The 16,218-nt window shown below is 45.6% G+C and overlaps 1 protein-coding gene across 5 annotated transcripts; it reads left to right on the forward strand.

The window, feature by feature from the left end:
- Window positions 1-8,683: 8,683 nt before the first annotated feature.
- CD72 (CD72 molecule) lies at window positions 8,684-16,199 on the forward strand. 5 transcript variants are annotated; one of them, XM_016130491.2, is made up of 9 exons: window positions 8,684-9,255; window positions 9,374-9,496; window positions 10,023-10,094; window positions 10,674-10,763; window positions 11,091-11,426; window positions 14,012-14,148; window positions 14,788-14,903; window positions 15,587-15,702; window positions 16,084-16,199. In XM_016130491.2, exons 1-9 carry the CDS (start codon window positions 9,174-9,176, stop codon window positions 16,119-16,121), a joined length of 1,110 nt encoding a protein of 369 aa, XP_015985977.1. In that variant the 5' UTR covers window positions 8,684-9,173; the 3' UTR covers window positions 16,122-16,199. The 5 variants fall into 5 exon arrangements, with proteins under 5 accessions (XP_015985977.1, XP_015985980.1, XP_015985979.2 ...); XM_016130493.2 differs by having other exon boundaries at window positions 8,705-9,255; window positions 15,556-15,702; XM_016130490.2 differs by having other exon boundaries at window positions 8,714-9,255; window positions 16,030-16,146.
- The last annotated feature ends 19 nt before the right edge of the window (window positions 16,200-16,218 follow it).

Here is a 16,218-nt window from a genome sequence, read left to right on the forward strand (position 1 = left end):
AAGGGAAATTCTAATTAGAATTTAAATTACCTCAATAAAACTCTGGAATCAGGTGGTGAGTATAAGAGGAAGGTAAGTGTTCCAGGATCTAAGGTAGGGAGGATGACAGGGGAGGGAATAATGGTAGCGAAAGTAATACAAAGACCATATCTTACTGAGATAGGAAGGAAGTAGAAGATAAACAGAGTATGATGAAAATAGGTGTTTTCACATACGAGAAGAGTCATCTGGTCTGTTTAAAAGAGCAGGGCGAGGGATGGTTAAGCATTAATAGAAAGACAAATTAACGGGGGAAAATGAGATGCAAAGGAAAAGAAGAGTTCACAATAATTTTTAAAAATTTAAAAACAAGATGGAAATAGTAAATCAAATATATCACTTATTACAGTAAATATGAGTAGACTGAATTCTTCCATTAAAAAATTGACAGATCTTGTTACGAATCAAATTCTGGTGCATATTACTGAAACATACAGAGCAAAGTGATAAAGATTCAAAATAAAGATGAGGGAAAGAGATACCAGGCAGATAAACAGAAAGTTGTGATAATACTGATATCCAACAAGGACAATAAAAAAGTGGGGTGAGGATTGCTTGCAAAGAGGTAGGCGGGAACTTGTGGGCTGATGGGAACTTTCTGTATATTGATTGTGGTGGTGGTGGTTACCTGACTGAATATATTTGTCAAAATTCATAAGATTGTACACTTAAAATTGATAAAATTTATTGTATGTAAATTACAATACAGTAAAGCTGGTTTTAAAAAAGAATAAAATTACCGTGTTCACAAAATTCAAATACTGAATGAAAACATAGTGTGACACCAGAAACTCAATTACCCTATATCATATATCCTGAAATGCTGTAAGGTTAGCACCCTTTAAAAAAAAGAAAAAAGAAAAGCAGAACTTATTTCAATAAATTATAAAAAGAACAAGAAAAGGAACCCAAAGTAATCAAAATATGACAAAAACTGACATGAACGAAATGGAACACAAACACAAATACAAAAAGCATAAATTAAAATAGTTCTTTAAAAAGTCTAGCAAAATAAACTTCTTGCAAGCCCAAACAAAAGGGAAAAAAAGAGTAAAAACAGACAAGATTAGTTATGAGAAAGAAAACATCATTACAGAGAATGAGTTATAAAGAAGTGCAACAAAATTTCTCATCAACTAATTTGAAAATTTAGAGGAAATGGAAATATTTCAGGAAAAATATAATCCACCTAAACTGACCCAAGAGAAAGAGGAATGCTTGAATAGCTCAGCTCCTTTTAGAAAAGACTAGACTAAAAAGATGATTAAAGATCTACTTTTGGAAAAGACTGCATTCAAATGACACCACAGCTGAGTTTTTCTAACCTTAATAATTTCATGCCACTTATGCTAGTCAGGACTATAGAAAAAGAAGGAAAGCTCCCATACTTAATATACAGAGCCAGCATAACTTAATATCATTCCTAATAAAAAAAAAAACTCTAAGAAAGAAAAAGAGGAAAACTGCTTAAATATAGTGAAGACTTTCTCCTAAAACCTAATAGCAAATATTTTTCTCGGTGGCGAATCACCAAAACCACTTTAACTAAAATAAAAATTTAGAATGCCTGCTATTATCCTTATTATTTAACATATCTTGGAATTTTTATCAAATGCAGTGAGTTATGGTCATCTGAAAAATTATAATGCTATGTTTTTGATGATATAATTGTATTATCAGAAAATTCAGAAGACCCTAGTAAGAAACACTAGTAAAACAACAGTACAATTTGGAAAGCTGACTGGATACAAGATAAATATAACAAAAATAAATTGCTTTTTTCCTGTTTTAGCAATAAGCATCTCAAATTGAAAGTCAAAAAATATTCAATTTATAGTTACAAATTATAAAGTTCTTAGGAAAATAAGAATTATAGTCAGCACAATGCCATACATGATCGTAAATGCTTTGTATTGATTAATCAACCCATGCAACATCCTCTTGAGATAGGTTACTACTACTATTCTTATTTTACAGAAGAGAACACTGAGGAACAGAGAGTATGTGATTTACCTCATGTCACTAGCTAGTAATGTGTTAGAGTTAGGATTTAAATCTTGGCAGGTTGACATTGAGTCTACCCCATAATCACTAAGTTATAGTATGTAAATTTTTTAAAAATTGAGATATAATTGACATATAACATTATATTAGTTTTAGGTGTAAAACATAATGATTTGATATTTGTATATACTACAAAATGATCACCATATTAAGTCTAGTTAACATTCATCACTACACAGTCATACATTTTTGTGTGTGATACGAAATTTTAAGATCTGCTGTCTTTGCAACTTTCCATATGTAATACTGAATTATTAACTACAGTCGCCATGTTGTACATTACAATCCTATGACTTATTTATTTTTAACTGTAAGTTTTATAGTATGTAAATTTAATCAAGAAACACACAATACTCATATGAAGAAAGTTATACAATATTATTAAAAAACATAAAACAAGATTGGGACTAACAGAAAATCTGCCATTTTCTTGGTTGGGAAGATAAAATATCATCAAAAATGTCAATTCTCCCACAATTAAAATGCATATACAGTTAGATAATTCCAATTTACATCTTAAAGAATAGTCAGTAAAAATATTTTTTAAAAGCGGAGTGGTAAGAGAAATTTGTCTTACAAAATATTAGAATATACTGTAAGGTTAATTAATCAAATCAACAGGTAAAGGGGAACAAATGATCAGTGGAATAAAACAGGAATCCAAAATTAGATGTTTGTATATATGAGAATATGGCAATTCAATTCATTGGGTAAAAGAAGATAACCTACCTAATAAATGGTCCTGGAACAACGGCTGTCCTTACTGAGTGCCCACTCTGTGCTAGGACTATGCACTAGTAGGGCTTGCATTCCAATGGAGCAATGGAGCCTGGTGGGTGAAGCACAGCTTCTCCAGCAAGACATTCGCATCATCGAAGTTGGAGGCAACTCGGGTTCCAGTCTGTGTGCGTGGGTTCTGACTTATCCCTGCCTCCCCACTTTCCATTCATCTTCCCTTCTTGACTGCCGGCCCTGTGGACTCCAAACTCCAGCATCAGGAGCAAAGAACAGCCTTTCACAGATTGTGTAACCCACTCTTACAATTTCATCATTGTATAAAGGCAATTTCCTGTAGCAAATCTCTTAACTGAAAAAAAAAATGTGTCTATGTACTTGTATATGTATATGCATATCTTAATGGTCTGTTTCTCTGATTCAGCCTTTATTATTGAGATATAACTGCTATACGACATAAGTTTAAGGTGATGATTTGGTGCATTTATATATTGCAATAAATTACCGCCATAGTTAGCTAACACCTCTATCATGTAACAAAACTGTCACTTTTTTAATGCGGTGAGAACAGTTTGATTGAGCCTTGATTGACATACAAAAGGACAGACATACAAGTATTCATTGTTTTATTCTTTCAACTTTTCTTTAGGCTTGAAATGATTCAAAATAAAATTCTGGGGAGGGGGAGAAAGATATGTACAAAGGATCTAACATCAATAGAGGAGCAAATTCGACTGGCTAGCAAACTCGAAAATATGTTCAAATTCACTAGGAGTCAGGGACAGGCAATTTAAAGAAATAGTGAGATATTACTTTACATCCATGATGGAAAATTGGGGCTCAAAACCATTGGAGAACTCTGAAAGCCCATGTATCATGTGTTTTCAGAGTTAGCCCCCTGCCCCTACTGTAGTGGTGAGGTTGCTGGTGTGTTCATGCTAGTTCCCACCAGTCATTGGTTGAGAGCTACCTGGGAGGAGGCCACTTTTGACTGGCCATGTGTTGGGGCGCAGCCACTTGCCAAAGAGAAGCTGCAGGCAAAGATATTGGCATTTGGAAGCCAGGCTGATGTGCGCCAAATGGTAAGGTCCAAGAGGACAAAGATGGCTTGAGGCACTGGGTGTCTGCTCATGCATTTCTCAAATCCATTTGTGTCCCTCATCAAGTTCAGGCTGTTACTGCTTCTTAAAAAAGGAGGAGTGGGAGGAGGAGGAGGAATAAAAACTTACACCAGGAGGGTTAGTGAGACAAGCTACAATCCTCATTGTTGTGGTTGGTTCTAAGGCTGCAACTGAGATTCTCCATTTTCCTCCTCTACCATCCCCTCACTAGATGCTGGTCTAGATGGCTTGCCTTATGGATAACCTGAACCTTTATTTCCAAGGAGCCTGAGCCCTGATTGCTGTGCTTTTTTCAGGCTATGGTGGCCACAGCTGCCCATTTGTGGATAGTTTATCACTGGGCACTGAGCACCAAGAGGCATCCATGAATCCTCTGGCACACTCCCATTATGTAGCAGCAACCCTATCTTCTCATGATAATCAGGTTTGATTACCTCTGTCAGGATAATCACTCCACTCCGAACGTGTGAGACGGCAGAGACAGGCACAATTGCTAAGTAAGGAGGACTCTACTCTGTGGACTGACATAGACTCAATGCAACACTTCACCTTCAGCTCCCACTGCTGAGTGGTCATCTCCATATTTTCCCATTTAAATTTCTGAGAACGAATATTTTATAATCCCATGCCACCAATAGGACACAGCCTTGAGTCTGTTGCCCAGTCAGCAGAGGTCAGACGGGTTGGGGCTCACATAACACAGTTTTGGGGGTCTAGGGTTGCCTCATCAGCAGGAGCTTGCCCCCTTTAAAAGGGGCTATAGGTGTGGCTGGCACAACATGTGGCACTTGGTAAAGAAGCTATAGTCCTAAGGGACGGCTTTTGTCATAAGCCCTCCTAGTCATACCATTAGTGAAAAACTAGCTTACAGCCTACAGACCCATTTCCTAATTTGTCCATCAGGAGGGTTGGGCTAAGATCCCTTCAAGCTCCAAAATGACTGATAACTAACCCTCCCCTCAAACTTCTGTACATAAACTATTGTTAAGCCAGACTCCCTCCATCCCATGCTTCTGCAATTTATTGTTTGAACCCCAAATTCCATCTATCAATAAATTCTAGTTGTTATTATTTATCTTTATTACATTTTATTCTGTGGTTTGGAGCCATCGTTTTGCTCTCCCTCAATGTTTGAATCTTGAGTTTCCCTTTCAGTGCATTTGCTTTTCTTTATTCCTCTGTGCCATAAAGAATTCATAAATATGCTTCCTGTGTCACCATTCAAGACAGGACCAAGGAGAAGTCTGGGGCAAGTCACTAGAGAACAATGGCACTCTGGCTTTAGGGATCAGAGCTGCAAACCCCCGTTTGCGCTATAACTTCCTCACGGTTCTCCCTCCTGACTCTGAAGCTACTGACAGATTTTTAAAATGCTTTTGCTAAAATCTACACCTACTACATCTCCAGACATATCCTTGGTTGACGTGAGACATTGTCTAAATCATCCTATATTTTAGGTAGGAAACCATGACTTGCTCAAAGTCACATACTGTGGCAGGGCTGGCTTCTTTATCCATAATATCATGTTCTTTCCATTATGTTACGCTTCTTCCACAGTTTGGGAAACTTGCCTATTGCTGCTATAACAAAATACCACAAATTTAGTGGCTGAAACAACACAAATTTCTCATCTTACAGTTCTGTTTGTCAGATGTCTGACGCAGGTCTCACTGGACTAAAGTCAAGGTGTCAGCAGGGCTGGTTCCTTTCTGGAGGCTCTAGGGAAGAATCAGTTTATACCAGGTGGCCTCTAGAAGCCTTTTCCAGCTTCTAGAAGCTACCTGCATTCCTTGGCTCATGGTTCCTTCTTTCATCTTCAAAACCAGCAACTTGAGTGAAGTCCTTCTCAAGTTGCATCTCTCTGCCCCTCCTCCATGGTCCAATCTCTTTCCATGGTCCTAAAAGTTTCTTCCTTTTGAGGACTCATGTGGCTAGATGGGGCCTACCAGGATAAAATAGGAATAATCTCCCCGTTTAAAGGTTCTTCACTTATTCACATTTACATTTTTATCAGGAAAAGTAACATATTAACAGGTTCTGGAGATTTGAGTGTGACCCTTTTGGGAAGGCCATTATTCTGCCTACTATGCCCTATCTGTAGATTACTTACAGTCTCCTAGAGCCAGTGAGTTAAGGTAATAAAGACAGAAAGAACCTGACTTTCAGGGTCTCAGGAGATTTCATTGACTTCCTGATGTTGACTGGAATTCACCTAAGTTTATCCAGGTGAGCCTCTTTCCACACAGCAAATTCTTTTTAAATGCCCTCATAGTTGGGCTTCCTCCTCTTAACACCCTAACAACTTATAACAAGCAGTGGAGTTCAGGAGGAGGCAAGAAATGGGCTTCGGCATTTGTCCTTTGGGATCACAGATGATACTATGGTCCCGGAAAAGCTGTATAGCACTGGCCCCACAGCTCTTAAAAACCCCAGGCATTCCTGACGTTTGGGCAGTTGAGGCGCAGCTCACAGGTACAGGCATTCTTTCTGATGTCCAGTTTTGAGAAGTAATGTGACTGTCAATATTGCAAAGATTCCATGTGACACATGGGGAAGGAGAAGGATTCTGTTCTCATCCCTATTCACAAAGGAGGGCCACAAGATGGTCTAGGATGGAAGGGAATGCAGACTGTCACAGGGGAAGGTGTAACCATCACCAAAAGAGCTAAAGAGGAGAGAAATATAGGCCAAACCTGCCTAAGACAGCCAAGCCATGGTGGCTGTGAAATCTGCTTCATCCCAGTTCCCTTGGGCTCCCTCCCTTCTGAACCCTCTTTAAGGGTCAGGCTAGGCAGCATGCCCACTGATTCTTTTTTGAGCATATACTGGAAGCTGTATTTTGATATTTTACCTGGATCCAAACCATGTTCACTGGTGTTTGGTTCTGAAAACTGGGACATTATCTACAGTTGGTAGCATTCCTGCGAGTGTTCCAGCAATTGATTCACACACACATTCTGCCCCGACTCCCTGTATGCCGCAGACACAGGTACCCTGACTGCCCCCACCCACCCCTTCCACCACCTGCGCTTATTATACACTCCCACTCACTCTCACAGGCCCCGAAGGCCCCCAGGGAGTCGCCAAGGCACAGCACTCTCTGCTATCTGGGAGGGGCCCCGATGGGTGCTTGGGGGAGGGGAGTGGGTTGCTGGAAACTTTAATCAAGTGGGACCGTTAACAGCTGCAGGGACACCTTAGGAAACAGCCTTAAAAGAGAAATATTTGTAGAATCTGTTCCCCTGACCTTTCAAGATTTTTCTGAAAATAACCCGTCATTCCCTGCCATGAAAACAAACAAACAAAAAAACAGCTATCACAGGCACCCTTCAGCTCATGGAATCCCATGTGCTTAACCCGCTGGACAGGCTTTGACGTAGAGGCTCACCTCGCCCAGACACCCTTAAGAGACCACAAAGACCTGGGGATGCTCTCACACACCCACATACGCCTGCCTCTCCCTGAGACACATTCCTCAGGTGACCAATGTGCACTCTGCCTCAGTGGGCACTTTTCCTGGGGCAAGCTGGGTGACACTGTCAGGCAGAGCTCTGGATAGACCCACAGGCCCATCACAGCACCCCTCTACACTTCATTAATCATACACTACAAGCTGTTAGCATGTGGTGAGGGCCTCTTTCCCCTTCCTTTTTCCTCCTCACAGCTGCGGTGGGGTGATTCTGAGGGGGTGGATGTCGCCCACTTGGGGTGCGTTTTTTCCACCTCCATACCTTGTCTTGACCCAGCTTCTTCCTACCTGCAGAAGTAGGCCCTTTTGGGGTCACATTCTAGATCACATCCTGGTAAAAGAGCTTCTGAAGCACCTTTGAACCACTGTTCAGCAGCCCCCTCCTTCCTCCCCTGGTTTCTTTCCCTTCCACCAGCCAGGCCCTCATCATGTTGTCTCTCAGCCCCTGGTCTTTCCCCATAAATAGCCTTTTTAAACCTCAGAGCTGGGCGTAAGGGACAATGTTGAGACTTTTTAAAGGAAGAACTTTACTAGGAAAGTAAGAAAGAAACCAAAACCAAGCCAAGAAAATTTCAAAACCTCAGCTGATCCAGAATCTGCATGCTCAGCACCCAGGCCTGCTTTGTTTCTTTGCCTCCTCTCATCTAAGAAGCTGCAGCCCTTTTTCATCCCTATACAAATCCTTTGCTTTCCTGCTCCCTGATCCTCCACAAGGGTGCATGAGTAGCCAGTGCTGCAGGCTTTCCCAGAGGTGCAGAAGCTGGGGTTGCCTTCATTCTCACCCCCAGCCTAGGCATATCCCAGAACCTTTGCCTCCTGGACTGGGCTTGCTGTATCCAGCTCAGTTGCTGGGACACAAGGGATGACATGAGTCCAGCAGGCGGCAAGATGGGACCAGGAAGGGGATGACTGGCCACAGGTGTGATCAGTAGGGGGCAACAAGGGGGAAAGAGGCCAGGGAGAAACAATGTGCTACCAGATGCTCGGCATCCTCCAAAGGCTGTCGTTCCTGGGGAGGGCTTTGGAATGAGACCCTTCCTGTGTGTGGCATCCTTGGCACCTCTGTGGGTCTACAGCAGAAGAAAAGCTGGGTCCACCCTGAATGCTCCTAAACTGATAGGGAGATGAGCTCACAAAATAAGGAACCCTCTTCTGGGAATTCATACCTGCGGAGAGACCCGGGATGATCAGCAGCTAGGGCTCCTACTTGAATCCCTCAGTCTGATTGGGGAGATGAAGCCCCACCTTGAAGCAATGATTGGTAAGATCATCTGGGGTCAGTTGGGCACAAAGGAGCTCTGACTACACCGAGAAAGCCTGTAGACCAGGTAGCCAGGAGGGGAGCAATAGGGCAAATCTGAGCAGAGCCTCAGGAGGGCGGGCCTTTGGAGCCTCGCACTACCAAAGTGGGTCTGGGATAGTGAAGGTGGAGCACAGGCAGGACGCAGGGACCAGCCTGAGTAGTGGTCGTCAGCCCTGACCTCCATGCTCTGGACTTCAGTTTCCCTTCCCCTGACCCTCTGGCCAGTGCTCAGGGATACCACCCGGTTCACTGAACCCATCTGTCTGAGTCTTGCTCACATCTTCCTCTTTTGTGACTGGAAGTCACAGGGCAAAGCACTAAGCCATACAGTCACAGAGGGAACACAGAGCCTAAGAGTACAAAAGGACAGAAGGGAGAGCAGCAAGGGAAGCTTGGTGCCATCGAAGAGGGGAAGACGGGAGGGGCAGAGGTGCCCAGGACCATGGCTGAGGCTGTCACTTATGCAGACCTGCGATTTGTGAAGGCTCCCCTAAAGAAGAACATCTCCAGCCAGTTAGGAAAGGGTAAGGGTGGATGAGGCATCATCATCATTCTGCATCCCCATCCTCCTTCATGACCCCACCCCACCCCACAGACCCCCTTTCCCCACCCCCACCTTGGTCCCTTTTCTTTCCTCTCCAGACCCAGAGGCTGACGAGGATGGGGAACTCACCTATGAGAATGTGCAAGTGCCCCCAAGCTCAGGGGGAGCCTTGAGCTTGACTGCCTCTGGACTGGGAGACAAAACCAGTAGAAGAGCCCAGGGGATGTGTATTTGCGGGGAAGGGGTTGAGGGTGGAGGGCTGTGTCTTCAGCTGGGGAGTCGGCAGTATTCTTAGGAGGGCAATACTCTTGAGAAAAGGAGGTGGGTGGGGAGGTTCTTAGGAAAGAGAAAATGAGCACTGGCAGCCAGGGGAAGAATTAAAGCTCCCAGGAGCAAGATGAAGATCCCAGTGGGGAGACAGGGCTGGGGAGGACAGCCCCGTGAGAGATGAGTTCGAATGGGAAATAAGGGAGCGGGGAGAGGGTGAGAGCACTCCCAAAGGAGGGTTTGGGGCGGGCAGAAAAGATGAAGGGAGAAAAGATCAAGGGAGACCCTGGAGGGCAAGGAGGGGGTCCCTGGGGGGGCTGAGGAACTCTGGAGAGTGCTAAGTTCAACCCGGAACAGATGCAGAAGGCAAGGAGGGGCATCGGAATCTCAGCGCGGCGGAGGGGGTTGGTGGGTGGGGCGGGAAAGGGGCATTTTCCGGAGCTTTCCATCTTCTAACTGGACTCTCTCGCCATTGCGCAGGAGTCCATTTGGAGCCGCCAACAGCGTGCTGGAGCTCCGTGACATCGCCAGCTGCCGGCCAGCCTCTGGGCTGTGAGTTCCGCGCGCTCCCGGCCCCGCGCGCGTAGGCGGCCTCGCTCACGCTGCCAACCCCGCGAGGCGAGGCGGGGCGGGGGTGGGCGCCGAGCAACGTGGTGGCGCCGGGAGGGGCGCTGGTGTTGCTGGGCTGTGCGGTGTGCAGGTCAGGTCCCGGGAGCTAGCCTGAGGCGCAGGCTCCCGCCACCCCCGGACCACCTGGGCAGCCTCGCGACCCCCTCCCCTGCCACTCTCACGTGCATCTTTCTAACGTGTCGACCCAGATCCTCTCTGCCTTTCCGCTCTGGCGAAGGTCCGCATTCACATACCGCCCGCTCTTTCTCGGTCTGAGATTTAGTGCCCCCTCCCACCAGGTAGCACCCTCGGTCCTGCTTACCAGTAACAATCCCCGGGCCTTACTCCTGAACGCCTTCCCTCCGCTACCTGCGGAAACTCAACTGCCTGCGGGACAAAAACCACCAAGCCTGCACCACGTCCTCCAAGAGAGGCTCTTTTCCGTTTATCTCCCCACCCGCCCCTTAAGTCTATAAACTGTTTCCTGGGGCTAACTGCCCCTCATCCCACTGTCTCCCTAAGGCTGTGCAGTCTGGTTCAAATACCTCCTTCTGGGCCTGCTCCTCACCTGCCTGCTGTTAGGGATGGCTGCCATCTCCTTGGGAGTGCGCTGTGAGTATGGCTGGCCCCCATTTCCCACTTCTCCCAAACAACTTTCTTCCTTCCTCTGCCCAACAGCTGCCCTTCCTCCGGAGGGTCCAGAGCCACTACCACCACATCCCTAGCTTTTGGTCTGGTTTCCAGCCAGGTCTGTTTTAGAGCAGTATGTCTTTCTAAATTGTCCTCACCTAATCCAGTACCTCAGGCTTTAGGCAGTCAGATCTTAGGTTTCAGCCCGATATGCAAAAAGTTGTAAGAAGTGGAAAAATGACATTGAAGTCTCAGGGCACCAGGTCACAGCTGAAAATGCCCTCCAAATCTCTCTTTATGGCCAAACAGATCTGCAGGTGTCTCAACAGCTCCAACACACCAAAAGGGTTCTAGAAGCCACTAACAGCAGTCTGAGGCAGCAGCTCCGCTTAAGTATCAACCAGCTGGGGCAGAGGGAACAGGATCTGCAGGGGTCCAGGAGGGAGCTGGCCCAGAGTCAGGAAGCACTACAGGTGGAACAGAGGGACTGCCAAGCTGTCAAGGAGCAGTTACAGGCCTGCCAGTCTGACAGAGAGAAGACGAAGGAGACCTTGCGAAGTGAGGAGGAACAGAGGAGGAACTTGGAGGAGAGGCTGAACCGCATGCGAGACACATTGAAGCCCTTGTTCATATGCCCCTCACCAGGTAACTGCTCTGGGAGAGGAGAGATGGGAGGGTCTGCTGTGAGGGGTGAATTGAAGCGAGGAGGCACTTGTGGCAGGGGCACAGGGGTCTGTCTATCAGGGGGCCATTGAGATCTTCAGGAAATGGGCAAGGAACCATAGTGGTGGCTGACATGAGTATGCAGCCTTAGCCAGCAGGAAGAAGGATCACGCTGCATACTAGATTTGGGGGGACTCTCCCAGCTGTAAGGCAGATCCTGTGGGGGAAAGAAGGGGAACAGCCAGCGCTGAAAATCACACTCTAAAGCCACAAACTCAGATCTCATCTGGCTTGATTTCAGTGTCAAGGATTGGTTATTTGTACATTTTTCTAAGGAGAGAGTCTATAGCTTTAATTAGTTTTCACTACATCTGAGATTCTCAGAAAAGTTAAAAATTACTGATTGACGAGGTGCAATCTGGTGGTGGGGCAAGGCAGTTGAAGCTCTCGAGTGTGAGTGACACAATGAGGTAGGTAGGGGTAATGTGGGGGTAGGAAACTAGTGTGGCATATTCACCCAGTCAGTATGTGGACATGAGGAAGGGGGACACATAGAAGGTGAGAGGTCGTGCCAAACAGGCTGAGGTTCAAGGCAGGGTTCTAGGCCCAAGGGGACTAGAATGTTTGTGGACTGGTTATCTGTAGTCCGAGGTTAGGCTCAATCTAGCCTAAGGCCATTAACAGCAGTCTGGTTACTAAGGAGCATCTGGTTACTTTCCCAAGGCTTTAAGACAGAGAGATCATGTGCATACACCACCAGCGCTCTTTTTTTTTTTTTAACCTTCTTTTTCTCTATGACCCTCATTTCCTTGCCAGTGCTGCCACCCATCCCCACAGCTACACCCTAGACCTCACCAACCCAAACTGCTCTTCCAGCGAAAGGACAGTTTCAGACCTCCACTGTGACCACAGCTGCCCCCCATCCTGGCTTTCCCCACACTTCTTCAACTGCATTGGGGCCTCCAACCTCCTAACTCCCATTGCTCCTTTTGATCAGCCGTCACCTGGCCTCACTTCTCTCTCTACTCATCTTGCATTCTGGGGTTCATCATTTCAACCACTCCTCTACTCCATTGTCCTTCTGTTGCACCTGAGTGGCAATATCTCAACTCTAGATGAACTCAACTGTCCACCTTGCCCATGCCTGCACCCAGGTGTGACAAATTGTGTAATCATTCTGTTGGGTGCCACTGAAACTCTAGTTTCAACGTCAGCTGGGGCTTCGGCACTGCTTGGCAACTGCGGTGGTCGGTGGTCATCTTGCTTCCCATAACTCCTTACCCTGCTACTTTCTCTCTCACTTTCAGCAGATGCCCTATTCTGTCATAGAAGAATTCTCTCCATTTTCCACCACCAAGTTTATGTATCCATTTGCATTTTTGCTTACCCCTGTCTCTTGGAAGGATAAGTGCAACAGCTTGCTGGACGTTTTTCCTAAACATTTTCCCAAACTCCCATTCCACTCTTCATATTGCAGGCAGGATAATTCTTTAGAAACAAAAATCGGATCGTGTCATCCCAGTGAAGAGTGTGTCATTCAGTTGTTTAATTAATCAAAAGTTATGGAATAAATACTATGTGTCCAGCACTGCACCTAGGCATTTGGGATCTAGGGAGTGAACAAAATTCTTCTATGTAAAACTCTACATTGATTTTCTCTTCCTTGTAATATTAAAATAAAAAATGCTTAACATGGCTTCCAGGACCCCTGCTGACCTTTCACTTATTCCCTCACCCTCTTCTTTTTGGCCACAGGTACTTCTTTTTATTCCTTTAAGTTACCATAGGATAGCAATTTGAGAGAGTAGTTGGGTGGGGACATGAGAAAATGTAGGTAGAAGAGGAGGAGCTAGTGGAGAAGGAATGATTTTTGAGTGATAGGGAGAGGACTGATAAAAAAAAACAACGATGGAATGAGTTGGGTTGGGGTCAGGAGCACAACAGATTGAGGTGTGGGATGTTAAAGAAAGAGGAATGTTTATTTCTTATGATGGTCAGGAAAAGAAGAATAGAGGAGAGAAATTTTGAAGTGGAGGGGAGGGAAATGAAGAGAGTTTACAGCAAGTGTCTGATGATTTTAGCAAAACAGGAACTAAGACTGTGTACTTGTGGAAGAGTGGAGAGAAAGGAGGTAGCGGGGAGCTTCAGGAGTGTGGAAAAGTTGAATATGCAGTGGGGAATGCTTTAGGGAGCTAATGAGATGAATGAGCGGCCCACTGAACACATGGGGGGCCCAGGTGAGGTTAGCTAAAATGGGAGGTGGGGAGGGAGGACTGGAATCATTCAGAAATTGGGAATACTATCGTTAGCCCTATTAAACCTCCCAGTTTGTTAAGGAGTAAAGTTGCTGAGTGTTAAAGGCTTATACTAAATATATGCAGGTATGGCACACCCAGAAAGATTGCAAAGATCAAGGGCTAGAAGTCAATGAAGTCATTGAGATCAGATGCAGGGAAATATTGTTAGCAACTAGATTGCTGAGTGGTCACCTTCAGTCCAAGTCTTGAGATCTCCCTCCTGGGTCTGGCTGTGCTGTCACACTCTTTCTTTCTTTCTTTCTTCTTTAGATACCTGCTGTCCTGTGGGATGGATACTGAACGAGAGGAATTGCTTTCATATCTCACTTACTAAGAGAAGTTGGGAAGAGAGCCAAAACTATTGTAAATCTCTGTCCTCCAACCTGGCTACAGTCAATGGCTATTCAGTAAGCAAACCCTTATTCACAGACTGTAGTGAGTACTGTTAGGTAAAGGGACATATATTGTCAAGTCAGGATTGGCAGTGCATGGATAGCATGCATGCTGTGGTATGCGTTTCTTTTTTGATGCGGCTTCTCAGCATAGTGCTCCAAGCAGCCCCTACTGACAGAGCTGGCATGAGAACTGAATTATGAACCATCTTTACTTTTACCTGCTTCCCATCTCTGCTTTCTAGTCAGCATTCTGGGCTGCTTAACAGATTCTCTGACTGTCACGGCCTTTCAGGCAGAGAGACCCCATACTTGGTGGGCTGGATTGTAGGGATTGGTTCCTTGTGACCACAGCAGCCCACAGAATCACTCCCCTTCGAAGGCTGGCAGAAGTTTTTATTCATCCGGGAGATGACCCCGAAGGGTGAGCCTGTATCTATCTGCAGGGTGGCATTTGAAGGATGCAGGGATAGGTCACTGATGAGCTGATGTCATGCACCAAAGGTGGGTACAGTCTTCTTGTCAAAGCTCCTAGGTCCACCTAGAGTGTTCATTTTCTTCCATCAGTCCAGGCCCCTCTTTTATACCCATTCCCCATTCCACTATTTGTCACCACTCTCCATTCACCTCTGGTCTCTCTGAATCTCCCCTCAGGATTATTATTATTACAGCAGCTTAGGTAAGGTGTTGCCTTCCGGTGATTCATATTGGATTACCCTCAGCAACTCTAATAAGGACCAGCATCGGATTAATGGTGTAAAAGTCTCTGGGTAAGTTTGTTAGGACTTTTGGGTATTTTCAATTTCATAATCCCTTCATAAAGACATTAATGACATTTCCTTCCAGGTCCTGCTCCCAAACCTCTTTCACAATCAATATTGTAATTGCCTATGTGTCCATTTCCTCTATTAATAACTCTTTAGGGCATTTTTATTCTCTGATCTAGCCTACTACCAAGAAGTCCCTGGCACATGCTTTTATTTTTAATTATTAGGTTGGGACCCATGTCATCTTTTTCTTAGGGTTGATAAAGGACCCTGGCATTCAAACTTACTGTCCCTTGACAAGGCCACCCAAACTGAGGCTGTATGTTCTCAGCCAGGACCATTTGGGGAGTAGCCTCAGGGGAGCAAGGAGACAGTGGGGTACCTTTGAGGTCCAACCCAGGGCCCCTCAAACAGAATGGTTACCTCCTATGTTCCCTAACTGGAGTTTCCATCTTTAAGACCTTGAGTTATTTTCTCCTCCCCTGGTCCTAAAGCCTCTTTGGGTTGGAGCCCAGATGTCCCTGAACTGTGCCCAAATGTGGCCTTAGGTAGGCAGGGTAAGTTAGGACTTGGGCTAGGTTTTATGCAGAACAAAGGAAGATAAGGGAAGAGAGGGGACCACAGATTATTGCTGCTCTATTTCGCCATTATATAGGTCTTATGCTCAAAACCCAAAATGTATCAAGGTACAAGACTGGTGGCCAAAAACACAGTCAGAGAAGTGTATTACTCGTCTTCCGTGCATCTGTGAGATGGCAGCTTTTAGGTATCCAGATGGGGACCACTCTTTGCACTGAGCTGGGTAAGAGTGAGGGATGGGACCGAGGCATGGGAACCTGAGGGGAGTGGGTTCTCAGAACAGGGGCCCAGAGGTCAGGGGGAAGCTTGTTCCTGGGAATGACAGTCATGCCCACAGCCTCCAGGCACTTGGTCTGCTTGCGTCAAGGGGGGTGCGCAGGGAAGGCCGTGAGCTGAAGGAAGGCCAGTGATGGGGTTGTCTAGGGAGCTGGGGAGACAGAGTGAGCTGGATGAGGGTTTTAGCGACAGTCAACTGTGGGGTTTGCTGATGCTTTACTCTTTCAGATACTTATGCTAATAAGAGCCTATACCCCTCATCTCTAATCTGCAGCCTGCAGGTCCCAAGATCATCTCTCTCCAACGTTTCCTCATTCTTCTTGAACAGTGCCTGGCCAAGGGCTAATCCATGCTCAACACTTCTAGCCAGTCTGCTGCCCGCTTGAAATCCTATCCCAGAAACTGGACTGTTCCTGGGAAAAAGGGGAAGAAACCTCTAGAAGAGATTTTGGCCTCCCCAAGA

This window comes from Rousettus aegyptiacus, unplaced genomic scaffold (genome assembly GCF_014176215.1).
Source record: "Rousettus aegyptiacus isolate mRouAeg1 unplaced genomic scaffold, mRouAeg1.p scaffold_m13_p_3, whole genome shotgun sequence".
In the NCBI taxonomy this organism is placed as follows: domain Eukaryota; kingdom Metazoa; phylum Chordata; class Mammalia; order Chiroptera; family Pteropodidae; genus Rousettus; species Rousettus aegyptiacus.

Bases quoted from the DNA above. Each gene is read 5' to 3' on its own strand.
- CD72 (XM_016130490.2), top strand. From the start codon at position 9,174: ATGGCTGAGGCTGTCACTTATGCAGACCTGCGATTTGTGAAGGCTCCC. The intron at 10,095-10,673 runs GTGAGTTCCGCG...TGTCTCCCTAAG, and splicing joins TGCCGGCCAGCCTCTGGGCT to GCTGTGCAGTCTGGTTCAAA. The intron at 11,427-14,011 runs GTAACTGCTCTG...TTTCTTCTTTAG, and splicing joins GTTCATATGCCCCTCACCAG to ATACCTGCTGTCCTGTGGGA.